At 44.4% G+C, this 19,111-nt stretch overlaps 1 protein-coding gene and 1 long non-coding RNA gene across 3 annotated transcripts; one reads left to right on the plus strand and one right to left on the minus strand.

Annotated features, from left to right (window-relative positions):
* Positions 1–29: 29 nt before the first annotated feature.
* Positions 30–13,612, plus strand: LOC115118569 (WD repeat-containing protein 20-like). Its single transcript, XM_029647224.2, has 4 exons — positions 30–341; positions 4,442–4,624; positions 9,545–10,954; positions 11,503–13,612. Exons 1-4 carry the CDS (start codon positions 93–95, stop codon positions 11,554–11,556), a joined length of 1,896 nt encoding a protein of 631 aa, XP_029503084.2. The 5' UTR covers positions 30–92; the 3' UTR covers positions 11,557–13,612.
* A 322-nt stretch (positions 13,613–13,934) lies between these two features.
* On the minus strand, positions 13,935–18,703 carry LOC115118570 (uncharacterized). Of its 2 annotated transcripts, XR_003861865.1 has the most exons (4): positions 18,412–18,703; positions 17,799–17,872; positions 17,646–17,694; positions 13,935–15,636 (listed from the first exon to the last, which is right to left on the minus strand). It is a non-coding gene; the product is annotated as an uncharacterized LOC115118570 (long non-coding RNA). The 2 variants fall into 2 exon arrangements; XR_010465531.1 differs by lacking the exon at positions 17,799–17,872.
* Positions 18,704–19,111: the final 408 nt, after the last annotated feature.

Raw genomic sequence — 19,111 nt, forward strand, 5'->3', positions numbered from 1 at the left:
GCTTTAATACCCAGTCTCGGTCTATCATCCAGGATGAATACACATCGTTGGTAAGATCCGGGTTTTGGACAGGATGAACGCCAATTTCCAAGATGGCTGCGGAGGGAGGAGGGAAGGAGATGAACGAAATTAAAACTCAATTCACCACTCGGGAAGGTGTCTATAAACTCCTCACTCACTCCGAATATAGCCGCCCTAACAGGGTGCCTTTTAATTCACAGGGCTCAAATCCGGTAAAAGTCTCATTCGTGAACGTGAACGACCAGTCAGGCAACGGCGACAGAATCTGTTTCAATGTGGGCCGGGAACTGTACTTTTACATCTACAAAGGCGTAAGAAAGGTAAACAGCACTCAAAGATGACAACTTTTATTATTAAAAAGCTAATGTGCGTGTTCAAATGCATAGCAATGTGCTGTCCAATTTAGAAGTTTCACTGACGTGCGCAGATAACTAGCCAGAGTAGGCCACTTAGCTATGGTGGCTAACTAGCTAGTTAGTAGCATCGCCACAGTTAGTTTTGCCCGCACCCTGTGGAGAAGTGTTGGTATGTGCATATCGCCCACCTAGTTAGCCAACTAACCGGTTCGATTCAAGTGAATGGCCTCTTGGACTGTTTTGTTTTCTCTAGCTATGTGAATATGCACGCTTTAACCTTGGAGCTGCCCGTCTTCAGTTCTGACATGTTGATTGACATCTTCTGCAGTTGCAGAGTACGTTAAATGCGACACGTTAAGTAATCTACATATTGTGTATTTTGAGGTTAGAGTGATAACTGACAACAGTGGTGTGTTTTTAGTGCTCTTTTTTAAATTTACTCTGCACAGGTTCTTTGCGATCATAGAATAGTCAACTACTGTACAGACAACTAGTCATGTGTCCTATGCTAGTCCTTCAAGGCCCCAAAGCCAGCTTGGTACTGTTTATTGTGAAAGTGTTTGGTTGGAAGCGAGCTGTGTTTCTGGATGATGATATGCAAGTGATTTGTCTGGGTCTGATAGTGGCATGGATGATGTCATTGCATCGAGCTGTTTAAGGCATCTCGTGATAATGACGATGATGATATGTCCTATTGTTTGTGTCTTCACATTTCTAAACTTGTTCAAAACATAAAACAAGTGAAACTTCCATCACATTGTCAGACACCATTAACTTATCGTGTGTTGTGGCTACTTGGGCATTTCTATTGTTATGATGAGGAAGATGTTGGACTGCTTCTAGGACTTGCTGTGTTGGCCTAGTTGGTGTTAACATGGGGACTTCGAGGATGGAGTAGATTTGTGTGGGTCATTGTAAGATATTTTAAGTTTAAACCTCCATTTTTGCAAGTGTTTCTGACTAATGGATGTTGGTTTTAGTGGTATACCGGGGTATTTGGAAAGCAATGGGGTGGTTTTTCAATATCGTTGAAATTGTCTTAGAACATTTTTAATACTTTTGAATATTTGAAGCTACTTTTCAAGTAAATAACTGCAGTCAACTTGTGTAATATGTTAATAATTTCAGCTGTCACATAATGTTTCATTATGAAGCTTACCGGTAGGCCGCAGTCACGTGGTGTTTGTTTACAAGCACACAACAACGAGACCAGAGCCTTGTTAGTCACTCACTGTTGTGCATGAAGCACTGGGTGATATAGTTTCAGTACGGAATTCACAACTAAATGTTTGCCAGCTAGATATCTTGTAACTTCTAAGTTAACTGTCTAAAATGTGCTAAATGCTCTGCAGTTGTGCATTTGATTTGCTAATTTAGTAGCTATCGCTATCTAGCAAAGTGATTAGTTGGCTTGGACGGTATCCAGATTGTTGTACCTTCATACTGACCTTGTGCGATTCCGGGATATTCGGTAATACCGGCACAAGGGGCGCATTTTTTTCAAACCCCACTGAGCCTCTGTTATCCGAACGTTAGCAATGCTAACACGTACATGTAACATCCCATAGAGAATACAAACTAAATGCTAACGAGCACATTGCAAACATTTTATACATTCTCTGACCTGAACTGTCTGCAGTTTGTCTGTCTGCAGGAGGGGATTATCTGCTGTTACCAAGAGAAGCTTGATTTTGGAAGAAGCTAACCACTAGGCTTTGGCGGTGTATATCGGGCTATTTGGCAATAGCCACGGTACATGACTGAACTGAGGTCTCTGTAGTCCTTCCTGTAATCAGCGAAGACTAGAGGGGTATTCTACCAAGCAGGACCAATGAGTGAGTTAACTTCCCAAACTATTTTTTTTAAAGATAAGCAGGAAATCGTCATGGTCTAATTTGTCTGAACAACCAAAAACACATCTAATTTTAGCTTTCTTAATGAACCAGAAAATCAATAGTAATTTCTGGTGTTCAAAGATAGCTGGCTAACTCATTGGTCCTGCTTTGTAGTATACCCATCAGGTATAGGACAGCAGAGCTACTGCCTGACTAGAAAACCGAGCAAACAGCTGAGATGTCAGCGAGCCCAGTGGGTCGGCTTTGTGAATAGGCCTACAGTCTCTCGCTCATTACCAAAGACTTAGGACATAGCCTAGTCTGTGTTGAAATATCCTAATTAATTTGATAGTGGCATTGGATTATATTTTAGCAGTGTCTGTGAGGACATTTCTCAGTTGATGACAAGGAGGCAGAAGGCTAAGCATCCTCTTGCCTAATTGGCAAAATGGGTATTTTTTTTCCACTGACCCAGTGTGCAGTCACTCACACTTTTATCTCTCTTATGCTGGAGTTCAGAGTTAGGTCTGTTAGGGATCATATCTGTGCCCCCTGTTGTGGCCCTTGGTGTGTGATTGAATTTGCCATGGTATTATTCTTCTGATGGTACACAGATCAGCAGGATATTGTACTGGATGGTACACAGAGATGTTTCACATTAGTAAAAGTTCCGTGGATAGATTAGGGCTTTGGAACTGCATGGATTCTTGGCATATTGAAGTGTGTAAAAGATCCTAATTTCATTAGTGCTGGCCCTGCTCTGACAGATCTGTCAACAGTTTTATGACAGCCTTACCTCCCCCACTGCCTCTGTTGGTCCTCCACTCAGTTAGACCAAGGTTTCAAAAACTCAGTCCTACCCCCCCCTGGGTGCATGTTTTAATGTTTACCCTACACAGTTGTGTAGTGCTCGGGCAAAAACTAAAATGTGCACCCAGGAGGGGGGCCCTGGGATCTAGTTTTGGAAACGGTGATTTAGACCACCAGAGTCCTACAGTATCAACCCTTGGGCCAGTAGGTTTCCTGGATTTCCTAAGAAACGCTTGAAGTCTGGACCCCAGTTATAAAACTAGGGCCAAGAGGTTTTCCTGGTCAGTTCATGCTGACAGGAAAAACTATTGTCCCTCATCAATATCGCTACTCATCTTACGGGTGATAACCTAACCTATACTTTCCGGGGGCCTCAAATCCATCTACAGCATCCTATTGTACCACCAACTGCCTAGTACCGACCAGCTGTCCACAAACTCAGTGCTCTTAGATGTTTTACACCTATGAATTTGACAACAGCTGACAACAGCAATTTGACAACAGCTGTTCTTTTGTGCTGCTGCCATGTTGTGCTGCTGCCATGTTGTGCTGCTGCCGTGCTATGTTGTCTTGGGTCTATTTATTTAGTGTTGTCTCTTTGTCGGGATGTGTGTGTTTTCCTATATTTTTATCCCAGCCCTCATCCCCGCAGGAGGCCTTTTGGTAAGCCGTCATTGTAAATAAGAATGAGTTTTTAACCGACTTGCCTAGTTAAATAAAGGTTCAATTAAAAAAAAACGAAAAATAACTGACATAACCCCCTCCGTGTTTACACAAGTATCTGTCTGGTTAGAATCAAGTTGTCTCGCCATAGGCCTGTCTCTGCCCAATACAACTGTTGGTAGACACTGGCACTGCAAGGTAACCTATATTTCCCCACTGGAGTGGACAGCTCTTTTTCTATCTCTCTCTCTGTCTGTCTGTGTCTCTCTTTTGGTCTGTCTCGCTCTCTGCCGGTGCTAATGATTGTCTGGGCAGCAGGACCGGTGTCTGGTGCCTCTGAGGTAGCCTAATAAAGTAGAATTTGCAGACATGCGATACCTCTAATGCCCTTGACATGATTGTCCTTGGGCAAGTTTGACAGAATGTTGCTACTTGCTAGGTAATGATTTCTAGGTCATCAGGATGTTTTTTTGGGTGGTTGTGTGAAGGATGGTGGAAGTCCTTGGAGAGAAGTAAAGGAAGCGGTGGGGCAGAGGCTACTTGAGTTCACTGCAGACAAGAGGTCCAATGCTTTCATGTCTGTATTTCAGTTGGCTAATAGGCCTTCTGTTGCATTACCACTGGTTCTCATTAGGTCAGTGCATTACCTGCAGGTGTTATAGTGACAGGAGTGGCCTTGTAAAATCACTGAGGTGTATGTTGAACTAAGATAATTGCTAAATGTGATTCTGACTGTGTCTTGTGTTTCTTCACAAGGCTGCTGACCTGAGCAAGCCCATAGACAAGAGGATCTACAAAGGAACACAGCCCACGTGTCATGACTTCAACCCCCTCACGGCCACGGCGGAGAGCGTCTCCCTGCTGGTGGGCTTCTCGGCTGGCCAGGTGCAGCTCATCGACCCCATCAAGAAGGAGACCAGCAAGCTCTTCAATGAGGAGGTGGGTTCAGCAGAGCTCACTTTAGCCAGACTGGCTAAGATGAGTCTCCTGTGACTGAATATCAAGTAGAGGTCTACCCATTATGATTTTTCAACGCCGATACCGATTATTGGAGGACCAAGAAAATGCGATACCGATTAATCGGCCAATTTTTTAAAATGTATTTATTTGTAATAATGACAATTACAACAATACTGAATGAACACTTATTTTAACTTAATATAATACATCAATAAAATACATTTAGCCTCAAATAAATAATGAAACATGTTCAATTTGGTTTAAATAATGCAAAAACAAAGTGTTGGAGAAGAAAGTAAAAGTGCAATATGTGCCATGTAAAAAAGCTAACGTTTAAGTTCCTTGCTCAGAACATGAGAACATATGAAAGCTGGTGGTTCCTTTTAACATGAGTCTTCAATATTCCCAGGTAAGAAGTTTTTGGTTGTAGTTATTATAGGAATTATAGGACTATTTCTCTCTACGATTTGTATTTCATATACCTTTGACTACTGGATGTTCTTATAGGCACTTTAGTATTGCCAGTGTATCAGTATAGCTTCCGTCCATCTCCTCGCTCTTACCTGGGCTCGAACCAGGAACACAACAACAACAGCCTTCCTCGACGCAGTGTTACCCATGCAGAGCAAGGGGAACAACTACTCCAAGTCTCAGAGCGAGTGACGTTTGCAACGCTATTAGCGCGCACCCCGCTAACTAGCTAGCCATTTCACATCGGTTACACCAGCCTAATCTCTGGAGTTGATAGGCTTGAAGTCATAAACAGCTGCTGTCAAACGCATGAATGTGCTGTTTGAATGAATGCTTACGAGCTGCTGCTGCTGCTGCCTACCACCGCTCAGTCAGACTGCTCTATCAAATATCATTACATTACATTACATTTAAGTCATTTAGCAGACGCTCTTATCCAGAGCGACTTACAAATTGGTGCGTTCACCTTAAGACATCCAGTGGAACAGCCACTTTACAATAGTGCATCTAAATCTTTTAAGGGGGGTGAGAAGGATTACTTTATCCTATCCTAGGTATTCCTGAAAGAGGTGGGGTTTCAGGTGTCTCCGGAAGGTGGTGATTGACTCCGCTGTCCTGGCATCGTGAGGGAGTTTGTTCCACCATTGGGGGGCCAGAGCAGCGAACAGTTTTGACTGGGCTGCGCGGGAACTGTACTTCCTCAGTGGTAGGGAGGCGAGCAGGCCAGAGGTGGATGAACGCAGTGCCCTTGTTTGGGTGTAGGGCCTGATCAGAGCCTGGAGGTACTGAGGTGCCGTTCCCCTCACAGCTCCGTAGGCAAGCACCATGGTCTTGTAGCGGATGCGAGCTTCAACTGGAAGCCAGTGGAGAGAGCGGAGGAGCAGGGTGACGTGAGAGAACTTGGGAAGGTTGAACACCAGACGGGCTGCGGCGTTCTGGATGAGTTGTAGGGGTTTAATGGCACAGGCAGGGAGCCCAGCCAACAGCGAGTTGCAGTAATCCAGACGGGAGATGACAAGTGCCTGGATTAGGACCTGCGCTGCTTCCTGTGTGAGGCAGGGTCGTACTCTGCGGATGTTGTAGAGCATGAACCTACAAGAACGGGCCACCGCCTTGATGTTAGTTGAGAACGACAGGGTGTTGTCCAGGATCACGCCAAGGTTCTTAGCGCTCTGGGAGGAGGACACAATGGAGTTGTCAACCGTGATGGCGAGATCATGGAATGGGCAGTCCTTCCCGGGAGGAAGAGCAGCTCCGTCTTGCCGAGGTTCAGCTTGAGGTGGTGATCCGTCATCCACACTGATATGTCTGCCAGACATGCAGAGATGCGTTTCGCCACCTGGTCATCAGAAGGGGGAAAGGAGAAGATTAATTGTGTGTCGTCTGCATAGCAATGATAGGAGAGACCATGTGAGGTTATGACAGAGCCAAGTGACTTGGTGTATAGCGAGAATAGGAGAGGGCCTAGAACAGAGCCCTGGGGGACGCCAGTGGTGAGAGCGCGTGGTGAGGAGACAGATTCTCGCCACGCCACCTGGTAGGAGCGACCTGTCAGGTAGGACGCAATCCAAGCGTGGGCCGCGCCGGAGATGCCCAACTCAGAGAGGGTGGAGAGGAGGATCTGATGGTTCACAGTATCGAAGGCAGCCGATAGGTCTAGAAGGATGAGAGCAGAGGAAATCAAATCAAATCATAGACTTAATTATAATATTATAACACACACAAATACGGGCCGTAGGTCATTAATATGGTTGAATCCGGAAACTCATCTCGAAAACAAGACGTTTATTCTTCCAGTGAAATACGGAACCGTTCCGTATTTCATCTAACGGGTGGCATCCATCAGTCTAAATATTCCTGTTACATTGCACAACCTTCAATGTTATGTCATTATTACGTAAAATTCTGGCAAATTAGGCGGCCCAAACTGTTGCATATACGCTGACTCTGTGTGCAATGAACGCAAGAGAAGTGAGACAATTTCACCTGGTTAATATTGTCTCCTAATCTGGATTTCTTTTAGCAAAATATGCAGGTTTAAAAATATATACTTCTGTGTATTGATTTTAAGAAAGGCATTGATGTTTATGGTTAGGTACACATTGGAGCAACGCTATGCACCGCATCGATTATATGCAACACAGGACACGCTAGATAAACTAGTAATATCATCAACCATGTGTAGTTAACTAGTGATTATGATTGATTGTTTTTTATAAGATAAGTTTAATGTTAGCTAGCCACTTACCTTGGCTTACAGCATTCGCATAACAGGCAGTCTCCTCGTGGAGTGCAATGAGAGGCATGTGGTTAGAGCGTTGGACTTGTTAACTGTAAGGTTGCAAGATTGAATCCCCCGAGCTGACAAGGTAAAAATCTGTCGTTCCTCCCCTGAACGAGGCAGTTAACCCACCGTTTCTAGGCCGTCATTGAAAATACAAATGTGTTCTTAACTGACTGGCCTAGTTAAATAAAGATACAATAAAGCTGGAAAAAAAAATGTCCAAATCGGTGTCCAAAAATAACGATTTCCGATTATTATGAAAACTTGAAATCGGTCCTAATTAATCGGCCATTCCGATTTTAATCGGTCAACCTCTAATATCAATGTACAGTGGGGCAAAAAAAGTATTTAGTCGGCCACCAATTGTGCAAGTTCTCCCACTTAAAAAGATGAGTGGCCTGTAATTTTCATCATAGGTACACTTCAACTATGACAGATAAAATGAGAAAAAAAAAATCCAGAAAAACACACTAGGTTTTTTTAATGAATTTATTTGCAAATTATGGTGGAAAATAAGTATTTGGTCACCTACAAACAAGCAAGATTTCTGGCTCTCACAGACCGGTAACTTCTTCTTTAAGATGCTGCTCTGTCCTCCACTCGTTACCTGTATTAATCGCACCTGTTTGAACTTGTTATCAGTATAAAAGACACCTGTCCACAACCTCAAACAGTCACACTCCAAACTCCACTATGGCCAAGACCAAAGAGCTGTCAAAGGACACCAGAAACAAAATTGTAGACCTGCACCAGGCTGGGAAGACTGAATCTGCAATAGGTAAGCAGCTTGGTTTGAAGAAATCCACTGTGGGAGCAAATATTAGGAAATGGAAGACATACAAGACCACTGATAATCTCCCTCGATCTGGGGCTCCACGCAAGATCTCACCCCGTGGTGTCAAAATGATCACAAGAACGGTGAGCAAAAATCCCAGAACCACACGGGGGGACCTAGTGAATGACCTGCAGAGAGCTGGGAGCAAAGTAACAAAGCCTACCATCAGTAACACACTACGCTGCCAGGGACTCAAATCCTGCAGTGCCAGACGTGTCCCCCTGCTTAAACCAGTACATGTCCAGGCCCGTCTGAAGTTTGCTAGAGATTATTTGGATGATCCAGAAGAAGATTGGGAGAATGTCATATGGTCAGATGAAACCAAAATATAACTTTTTGTAAAAACTCAACTTGTTGTGTTTGGAGGACAAAGAATGCTGAGAGTTGCATCCAAATAACACCATACGTACTGTGATGCATGGGGGTGGAAACATCATGCTTTGGGGCTGTTTTTCTGCAAAGGGACCAGGACGACTGATCTGTGTAAAGGAAAGAATGAATGGGGCCATGTATCGTGAGATTTTGAGTGAAAACCTCCTTCCATCAGCAAGGGCATTGAAGATGAAACGTGGCTGGGTCTTTCAGCATGACAATGATCCCAAACACACCGCCCGGGCAACGAAGGAGTGGCTTCGTAAGAAGCATTTCAAGGTCCTGGAGTGGCCTAGCCAGTCTCCAGATCTCAACCCCATAGAAATATTTGGAGGGAGTTGAAAGTCCGTGTTGCCCAGCAACAGCCCCAAAACATCACTGCTCTAGAGGAGATCTGCATGGAGGAATGGGCCAAAATACCAGCAACAGTGTGTGAAAACCTTGTGAAGACTTACAGAAAACGTTTGACCTCTGTCATTGCCAACAAAGGGTATATAACAAAGTATTGAGAAACTTTTGTTATTGACCAAATACTTATTTTTCCACCATAATTTGCAAATAAATTCATAAAAAATCCTACATCCTATCCTTTTCTGGATTTTTTTTCTTTCTCATTTTGTCTGTCATAGTTGAAGTGTACCTATGATGAAAATTACAGGCCTCTTTTTAAGTGGGAGAACTTGCACAATTGGTGGCTGACTAAATACTTTTTTGCCCCACTGTATGTGGTTGACTTTCCTCACCTGGGAGGAAACTGTCTTCAAATGCAAATTAGAATATGACTCTTCCGTTCCCATATCCACACGATGTATTGGGCATCTGTTTAGGTGTGACTATTGGAACTTAGACGGGTTTGGGTAGCATGTCCTCGGTTTAAAACGTTTTCTTTTGAATGCATGTTTGACAACACTCACGTCTCTCCGTCCCTTACCCTCAGAGACTCATAGACAAGTCTGGTGTGACGTGTGTGCGGTGGGTCCCTGGCTCAGAGAGCCTCTTCCTGGTGGCTCACTCCAGCGGCAGCCTGTACCTGTACAACGTAGAGCACACCTGTGGCACCACACCACCCCACTACCAGCTCCTCAAACAGGGCGATGGCTACGCCGTGCACACCTGCAAGAGCAAGTCGGCCCGCAACCCCTTACTGCGCTGGACAGTGGGTGAGGGGGCGCTGAACGAGTTCGCCTTCTCCCCCGATGGGAAGTTCCTGGCGTGCGCCAGTCAGGACGGCTTCCTGCGTGTGTTCGGCTTTGACGCGGCCGAGCTGCATGGCACCATGAAGAGCTACTTCGGTGGACTACTGTGTGTGTGCTGGAGTCCAGACGGACGCTACATAGTGGCTGGGGGGGAGGATGACCTGGTGACAGTCTGGTCCTTCTCAGACTGCAGGGTGATTGCCAGGGGCCACGGCCACAAATCGTGGGTGAGCGTAGTGGCGTTCGACCACTGTACGACCAGTGTGGAGGACAGCGACCCGCCCGCAGAGTTCAGCGGCAGCGACGAGGAGTTCCACGAGCAGATCCATTTTGCAGGTGGGCGGGACCGGGCCAACAGCTCCCAATCACATCTCTCCAAGAGGAACTCTACAGACGGCAGGCCGGTCAGCGTGACCTATCGCTTCGGCTCGGTGGGACAGGACACCCAGCTGTGTCTGTGGGACCTGACTGAGGACATATTGTTCCCCCACCTGCCCCTGTCACGCACCAGAACTCACACAAACGTTATGAGTGCCACCAGCCCCCCAGCTACTGGGTCGGCCACTAATAATACTACTACTACTACTACTACTACTACTACTACTACTACTACTAACCCACCTGGCACCAATGGCAACAACACCGTGAGCAGTAGCAGTGGTAACAGTGGCGCCCTCTCTAACTCAGTCCCTGCTCCCCTGCCGCGCTCCAACAGCCTGCCGCACTCCACTGGCCCCGCAGGGGGCAGCACCACGCCTAACAGCCACATGAGCAGCAAAGGAAGCAGCATCATCGACAGCGCCTTCATCGCCACCGGGGTCAGCAAGTTTGCCACGCTGTCCCTACACGACACACGCAAGGAGCGCCACGAGAAGGACCACAAACGCAACCACAGCATGGGCCACATCAGCAGCAAGAGCAGTGACAAGCTCAACCAACTGAGCTCTGCGGCGCGGACAGCCAAGGCGGATGCCGCTAAGACTCTGGGCACGTTGCTGTGCCCGCGCATGGAGGAGGTTCCTCTGCTGGAGCCACTGGTGTGTAAGAAGATCGCTCATGAGAGACTCACTGTGTTAATCTTCCTGGAGGACTGTCTGGTCACAGCCTGCCAGGAGGGCTTCATTTGCACATGGGCCAGGCCCGGGAAAGTGGTGAGTCTAGACCCCTAGCCCCTACCCCTTTCAACACTATGCCAGGTCTGGGAAAATGGTGAGTCTAGACCCCTAGCCACTTCCAACCCCTAGGGAAGATCTCAATTGAATCCTTCTTGAAACCTATTGGATGAGAAAGCCAGAGGTCCCGCCCCTCTGACCTTCTCCAATGGGTTTTGAGAAGGAGGTGAGGAAGGAGGAGTATGTAATTGAGATCTTCCCCTAGACACTATAGTTTGACATCTGGCACCTAGACTAGACACTTCTCATAGATTTCTGAAAATGTTGATCGACTATTGATTGGCAGTTTAGGTTTGCTATGCAGCATCCTCTTCTGCCCACGGTGATACCCTTACAGGGGTGGTTATCAATCCTGGAGCTTAATTGGCAATTTAGAAATGTTATGGATTTGTTTTGGTGCTAAAAACATTTTTTGTGATGTAACCTACTGTTTCCCATTGATGACAAGTTTCAAATAGCATTGTTTTTTCCTTTCTGAGTGTCCAAAAAGTCTCTCCTCTAACTCATTCCCCTCTCCTCCCCTGCAGGGCTTACTGCCATCTCAGAACCCGACCAACTCTCCTAGTGGGACTGTAGTATAGCCCTGGTGCTAGTGCTGCTGAACTAAACCGAGCTCCACCAGACGACAGATGGGACAGGATGACCTGGCCACACCTCGCCATAGCCCATTAGTGCTGTTCTTCACTCTCACACCTTCACCACCACTGAAAGTCTCTTTTTGTTCTGTTCGTCTTTAGGGGATAGATGGCTTACGTGGGCCAGTGAGGGTAGGTGGAGAGGCCCACAGTCTGAAAGCGGTGTAAAGGATCATGCAGAAAGCTTGAAATGGTCCATGAGCATTGAAACTGTTGTTCAGGGACAGGAGGCTGGCAGGGCTGTGTTTTGTTTCCAACTCTGTTCCCCCTCAACCTTCTCTAGTCCGCTCCAGAAGCAAACCCTGGAAGAGCTCGGGCTTGTTTTCAGACTCTCTAATAGCTTAGCCCGGTCCAGAAACACAACCCCTAGCCACTACTACTTCTGACATTTTGTGTAGATCTGAAATACTTGGATAGGTTTAATCAATATGGTAGTAGCCACATTTCTTCCCCTATCCAGTCTTCAGATCTACCTGAGTACCTAAGGGTTAGGGGCTGTTTAGGGACAGGTGCTATCTCTTCTCACTAGTCCCTCATCCCTGACTAACCCTGGTGCAGTTTGATCTCATGTTCACAGCAAAGGGAGACCAGAGGAGTTAGCATCCTTTAACTACAAGAAGAAAATAAACTGTTTTTAATTTAAATCAGAACATCACACCTTGAGTATTTTGCACTGATTATTTTGTTTCTTTCTGTTCTGTGTTCATTTTTAATTCATAATTATAATGGGACAAAAACAAGATATTTGAAGACAGCCTTTGGATGCACTTGGGTTGATGCGAGGTATCTCTGTCTGGACGCTGCAATCATAGGGGTTTAAAGAAGGAAAAAAATGAGAATTGTTTGCACTTAATAGTTAGAGAATGGCTTTACAATTTTGGAGTGTGCAAGCACTCTCCTGACAAGGCTGTTAAGAATATAAATAGAATGAAAACCTTTTTATATCTATTGAACATTTATTTTAATATTATTTCAGATTTAAAAATGGGCTCTGTATTATATGTAAATATTGTACTTTGATGATTTATGGGTGAAATTATTATTACACCAGTTGGAAGTTCTTCATTTCAGAAAATAGTGATATTTCTAATGCAGAAAAATATATACATAATAATATTAAAAATTAATCTTGAATATGCAGGTTGTTTTTGCTTTTCTGTTGTACATGCATTGAATTCAGGTGTATTTTTCTTAATGATAGGTTTCCATGGAGACAAACATATCTAATAGGTAGTGCTGAAAGCTAGCCTGTTGCTGCAGACCACAATGTAGGCAGGTATGTCCACTCCCAAAACCACCCTATGCCCTTGCGGAGACCTGGATTATGTAGGTAGATATAGCACCACATTTCCCTGAAACACTTTATTCAATTTTCACTATATTGCTTATATGCCTATCCGATCCTCTCAGATTTGCACGAGGGCACAGGTCGTAGGTGCTAGAGGTTGATTTAGGACCGGGCCATAGGCTAAGATAGGAGCCGTCTAATTCAGCCATCACTCAGAGCTCAGGTAAAACATGGAAGACTACTGCTGACATAGGTCTCTCACCCATTAATAGGCACCAGTACTCTAAACGTGTCAATTCACTTACCTACCTAGTATATAACAAATATGACTGAACTGGTGTTATGGTTGTGTGGACTATGGCGGTACAGGAGTTATGTGATCCAGACAACTGACACTTCTTGAACATCAATACTTGGTGGTATGAGTGCTGGGGCTAGCTCAGGGGAGTGAAACGTTCACATCGAAATGTATTCGGTGAAAATGGTCTATTCATTGCATTGCTTAAAGCTTTGTAGCTCTAAGGTCATCTTCCAACCATTGCTGACAATGGACTTCTATAAGCATGATCTTAGCGCTACAAAGCTTCCGGGAAGTTCTCCCCTGAATAGGGGGGATGTGATGCACCCAGGTAGGCAGTGGAAGGATTCTCCAAGGTCTAACAGTGGGAGGGGTTTTCCCCCACTGTGTGACTCCTATTAAACAGCTTTGACAGACTTTGTCTCTGACCTCAAGTCTTTTACTAGTGGGCTGAATGGACAGTCAGTAACCAGAGGACTTTCCTCTAAATGTTTCTCATGAGTTTAGCTTCAGTACTGTTTGTTTTAGTAGTATTGTATGGGCACATGAGACCTAGTAGTTAATTCAAATGAAATCAGTCTTGAGGCTTAACACAAGTCTGTTGGACTAACTGTTTAGCTGTGGCTCTAAAAGAGCGGAATGGAGGGTTTCTTGGAACCTGTATTAAACCACCAAATTGTGACTTTACCTCCCAAGGCCTGGCGATGTGACTCCTCTCTGGGCTAGAGGGACAAGACAGCATCTATAATCATCTTTATCAGAATAGGATAAATATAACTTTTGTCCAACCAGAGATTGAAATCAACTAACAAGTACAATATTTAAGTGATAATGCCAGGGAAGCCTGTATTTGGAGTATGTATTGGCACAGGTGTTGTCGGGGCAAACCACTTTTATACAATAGATTACGAACATATTCAAATAATGATTGACATAATTTCACAAAAGTATTCATGCTATTTCATCCTTTCACAAGATATAGTCCTGACACAAATCTAAGGTTGCTACTGAAGCCGGCTGGTCGTTCATTCTATCGTTTCGGTTGCCAGATGTGACCCAGTCATTAAGTATTTTTGTTCTGTATCTATGGACGCGACCCAGTCGTTGGTTCTAAATGTTCCATTGCCCAACTGGTTGGTAACGTTATTACCCCTTGCTTAATGCTAGCCAACTACGTCACGTCAAACAGTGCAGACAGAATAACAACAGTAGCCTCATTTGCCTTTGTTTAATCTGTTTTCTAGTGAAGTTAATTTGGACACATCCATAACAATGAGATGAGGTGCGATTTCACCTGGCATAGAAATGTGCTCTCTCGTCAGGACACTTGTTCTGAGGAGCTAGTCATTACTATCGGACAGCTGGAGATCGAATTTGAATATTGAAACAATGTTGCAAATGCTGGAGACAGACAGCAAGGTTTATACAAGTAGAGAGGGTGTCTAAGGGGAAGTATTGTGGATGTCTGTGTACAGTAGGCTACAGTGTACCACAGTTCTAGATTAGCATCTTTAAGTGCCACATGGGTTTACATATGTCTGTGAGGGGTCACCAGTCTGCCATGCCTAGGGTGGTCCCCAGCACCCTCTCTCTTCAGGATCCTGCTGACTCTGTCTGGCAGCTTGCCATGGCACAACACACACACACTTTACATGAGTCACCACATCACACTGCCTTAATACGTCCCAAGTTCAACTGTGGGCCTAGTAACATGGATAGCTTTGCTTTTCAATCAGCTCGCCACATTAATCCTATAAAAATATGGATGGGTGAAGGGAGAGTGTGTGGACATTAAGAGGACAGCACTCTACTGTAACATTTTAACCTTTAACTAGGCAAGTCAGTTAAGAACTAATTCTTATTTTCAATGACGGCCTAGGAACAGTGGGTTAACTGCCTGTCTGTGGCAGAACGACAGATTTGTACCTTGTCAGCTTGGGGATTTGAACGCTCTAACCACTAGGCTACCCTGCCGCCTCTATACAGGCCTATACTGTATGTGGATAGTAAAATATAGTTGTTCTCTGAAAAGGGGAGATGGTAAAATATATATCTATAAACCTGTCTTGCTGTGCGTCCCAAATGAAACCCTATTCCCTATATAGTATAGAGCTCTATTGGCCCTGGTCAAAAGTAGTGCACTACATAGGGAATAGGGACATATACATGTCCCACAGTTGTTCTCTATGAAAGTTGAAGGGCATTGTATGAGACCTGGTTGAAAGGGAATTAGACGCCTTTTCCAGAAACTGACAGAATATGTCAAAGTTAGGCTATGTTCAAGCAGTGACTTCTATCAATAACAAAGTAGCAGTCATGATAAGAGGTCTCTGCTCACGGCTTGAATTTGCGGAGGACAGCTACTTTGGGCGTTCCAGGGACATCATGTATCTTTGAGCCCTGGTCCAGCTCGTTTGACCCAGGAAAGAGAGGCCAGAGGCTGCAAGAGACAGGAAGAGGTGGAGGGTTTCGCATAATCAAACAGGGTGGAGGCGGGGTTACACAAGTGATGTCCCAATGGTCTCTCCTTTCTCCCAAAGTGCACTTGTTCACTTCCCTTCTCTTGATTTAAAAAAAATATGGTGGTGGAAACTCCCACCAGTCCAATGATTTTAGATTTGTGGGAAGTAGTGAACGAGTGCACTCTTCAGGAGAAAGGAGATATTGGGATGCACACACTTGCACTAAACAAGTAAGGACTAGGTTTAGGACAAGAAGAGGATCCCACTTCCCTTTAACTAGTTACATGGCACCACCTAGTGGTGCAACTCACTGGTACGTCTGTCAGAGTATAATGTGATTGGTTTGGTTCCTTATGATCTTGTACAAGACACAGCCCTGGAGGCTACCTGATTAATGAATACTTGTGTCTGTCCGTTACGAGGCACTCTGGGGTTCTGTACCAACGTGTAGAGATTTACTCTGTGTAGGACGGGAGTAAACACTCTAATATGAGCCAAAGTCCCCCAGCTTCAGAGTGTCCTTCTGTTTTTATTTTTTTGAATTAATTTTTTTATTTCACCTTTATTTAACCAGGTAGGCTAGTTGAGAACAAGTTCTCATTTGCAACTGCGACCTGGCCAAGATAAAGCATAGCAGTGTGAACAGACAACACAGAGTTACACATGGAGTAAACAGTTAACAAGTCAATAACACAGTAGAAAAAAATGGGCAGTCTATATATGAGGAGGTAGGCGTATAATACAATTTTGCAGATTAACACTGGAGTGATAAATGATCAGATGGTCATGTACAGGTAGAGATATTGGTGTGCAAAGGAGCAGAAAAGTAAATAAATAAAAAACAGCATAAAAACAGTATGGGAATGAGGTAGGTGAAAATGGGTGGGCTATTTACCAATAGACTATGTACAGCTGCAGCGATCGGTTAGCTGCTTGGATAGCTGATGTTTGAAGTTGGTGAGGGAGATAAAAGTCTCCAACTTCAGCGATTTTTGCAGTTCGTTCCAGTCACAGGCAGCAGAGTACTGGAACGAAAGGCGGCCAAATTAGGTGTTGGCTTTAGGGATGATCAGTGAGATACACCTGCTGGAGCGCGTGCTACGGATGGGTGTTGCCATCGTGACCAGTGAACTGAGATAAGGCGGAGCTTTACCTAGCATGGACTTGTAGATGACCTGGAGCCAGTGGGTCTGGCGACGAATATGTAGCGAGGGCCAGCCGACTAGAGCATACAAGTCGCAGTGGTGGGTGGTATAAGGTGCTTTGGTGACAAAACGGATGGCACTGTGATAGACTGCATCCAGTTTGCTGAGTAGAGTGTTGGAAGCCATTTTGTAGATGACATCGCCGAAGTCGAGGATCGGTAGGATAGTCAGTTTTACTAGGGTAAGCTTGGCGGCGTGAGTGAAGGAGGCTTTGTTGCGGAATAGAAAGCCGACTCTTGATTTGATTTTCGATTGGAGATGTTTAATGTGAGTCTGGAAGGAGAGTTTGCAGTCTAGCCAGACACCTAGGTACTTATAGATGTCCACATATTCAAGGTCGGAACCATCCAGGGTGGTGATGCTAGTCGGGCATGCGGGTGCAGGCAGCGATCGGTTGAAAAGCATGCATTTGGTTTTACTCGCGTTTAAGAGCAGTTGGAGGCCACGGAAGGAGTGCTGTATGGCATTGAAGCTCGTTTGGAGGTTAGATAGCACAGTGTCCAATAGGGGAGAAGACACAGAATACTACTACTGTGTTATACTGTCCTACCACCAAGTACTGTATGAGGCTGGCTGATTGATGAAGGCTGGAATGTGTGGCTTTTAAATGATAAAGAAACATTTTACTGAGCATCCAATTTCATAAAACAGTGACTGAATACAAAGTATAGTAACAATGTAACTGTGAGTGTTTGTCATTGCATTCTTAGTGCCGTCATGGTAGGTTCAGTAGAGTTCTCCTCCAAACTCAAAACATATCTGTCTATGGGAATCTGTCTCACCTTGATCAGATTGTTCTCTGGTTTGATGTACCGGTGGAAGAGCCCATGACTGTGGGGAGAGAAGATACATGTCAATAAAATTAACTCAAATTACCCTTGACACACACACACATCAGAAGGGAGTCCGCTCTCCTAATGCTCATCTGTGATTACTTGTGTATGTGGTCCAGAGACTTGCAGAGCTGATACATGTAGTAGTTGTGGATCCTGCTCTCTGGCATGGGGTACTGTCGGGTTAAACCAGGGGTCAGAAGTCAGGTGTTATGGTAGAAATGAAGCACAGTTTTACACCTCAGCCACCCATGATAAAATCACCAGTTTACTGCTGATAGCATTTGAAATTCCAACAAAGGTAAAGGCTGTGTTTCATTCCTGTGGGATGTGAATGTTCCCTCTCTTTTGCCCTCTTTAACTCTGGTAGGATTGGAAATGTGAAATATGGCTGAAAACTACATGGAACAACTCCTTACGACCACCTGTCAGATCTATGAAGGCGAGTGAATAAGGGAAGAAGGAAAGGAAGACATTTCTTTTGAATGACATGTAGCCATATACTAAGAGTAGACTGATACTAGGAGAAGAATATTCTCTAAGTTAATTTTTAAATAACTCATCAGACACATACAGTAGAGAGCAGTATGCTTGTTCACTAATCACTGATATCAGGAGAAAGGATCAGGTTTGACATTCACTTTAATGTCATTACAGATCTTGTTAACCTTATTTACAAATTATAACATAGGATTATAACAAGAATACTACATACCTTCCCGAGAACATGGAGGTGAAGTCAATGAAGGTCTTTTACTTTTCCTCCTTCAGTCAGCTGACGTGTCCACTTCCTGTTGTTGTCCTCCCTCTGGATTGTCACAGAGTGAAGTCACAGGGAGAACGTTGTGTGACCTGGTATCTGGAGTCTCCCTGCAGATCAGTACTTGTCTCATCCACCAGCTCAGTGTAACACCTCTAATGATGTGTGAGTTACACTTTCCATCAAAAGCGAGTAGAGACCACCTGACTGTCACTGTTCTATCAGGCTTTAGATCTGTCACTGTTGTGGATAGGGAGACTGTGAAAGACAAGGAGATATTTCAATTTTACTGTTACGTATATTTATATATATATATATATTTGTATATATTTTATTTCTATATATTTACTCTTATGATATTTTGAGTTGCAAAATGCAAATGCATCTCAACATTTTTTTGTATTATTTTGAATGCATGAAATTACTAGCTGTGTTATTTTTAAGAATGAGGTGTGAGGACCTCTTTTTCTCTCTCTCTGCTCAGTCTCAGAAAAACAGAAGTGGTCTGCGCTGAAAGAACCACTGAAAGAAGGACCAGTTGCAGACATATACATACCTATTCATTCTTCTGTTTATATAGCTACATCATTGGTGGCAGTTACATTCACATCTCTAACAATTGAAATTCCCTCCGATACCAAGGTGGGATATCAGC

Source organism: Oncorhynchus nerka, linkage group LG13 (assembly GCF_034236695.1).
Source record: "Oncorhynchus nerka isolate Pitt River linkage group LG13, Oner_Uvic_2.0, whole genome shotgun sequence".
Taxonomy (NCBI): Eukaryota; Metazoa; Chordata; class Actinopteri; order Salmoniformes; family Salmonidae; genus Oncorhynchus; species Oncorhynchus nerka.

Bases quoted from the DNA above. Each gene is read 5' to 3' on its own strand.
- LOC115118569 (XM_029647224.2), top strand. From the start codon at position 93: ATGGCTGCGGAGGGAGGAGGGAAGGAGATGAACGAAATTAAAACTCAA. The intron at 342-4,441 runs GTAAACAGCACT...TTTCTTCACAAG, and splicing joins TCTACAAAGGCGTAAGAAAG to GCTGCTGACCTGAGCAAGCC. The intron at 10,955-11,502 runs GTGAGTCTAGAC...CCTCCCCTGCAG, and splicing joins GGGCCAGGCCCGGGAAAGTG to GGCTTACTGCCATCTCAGAA.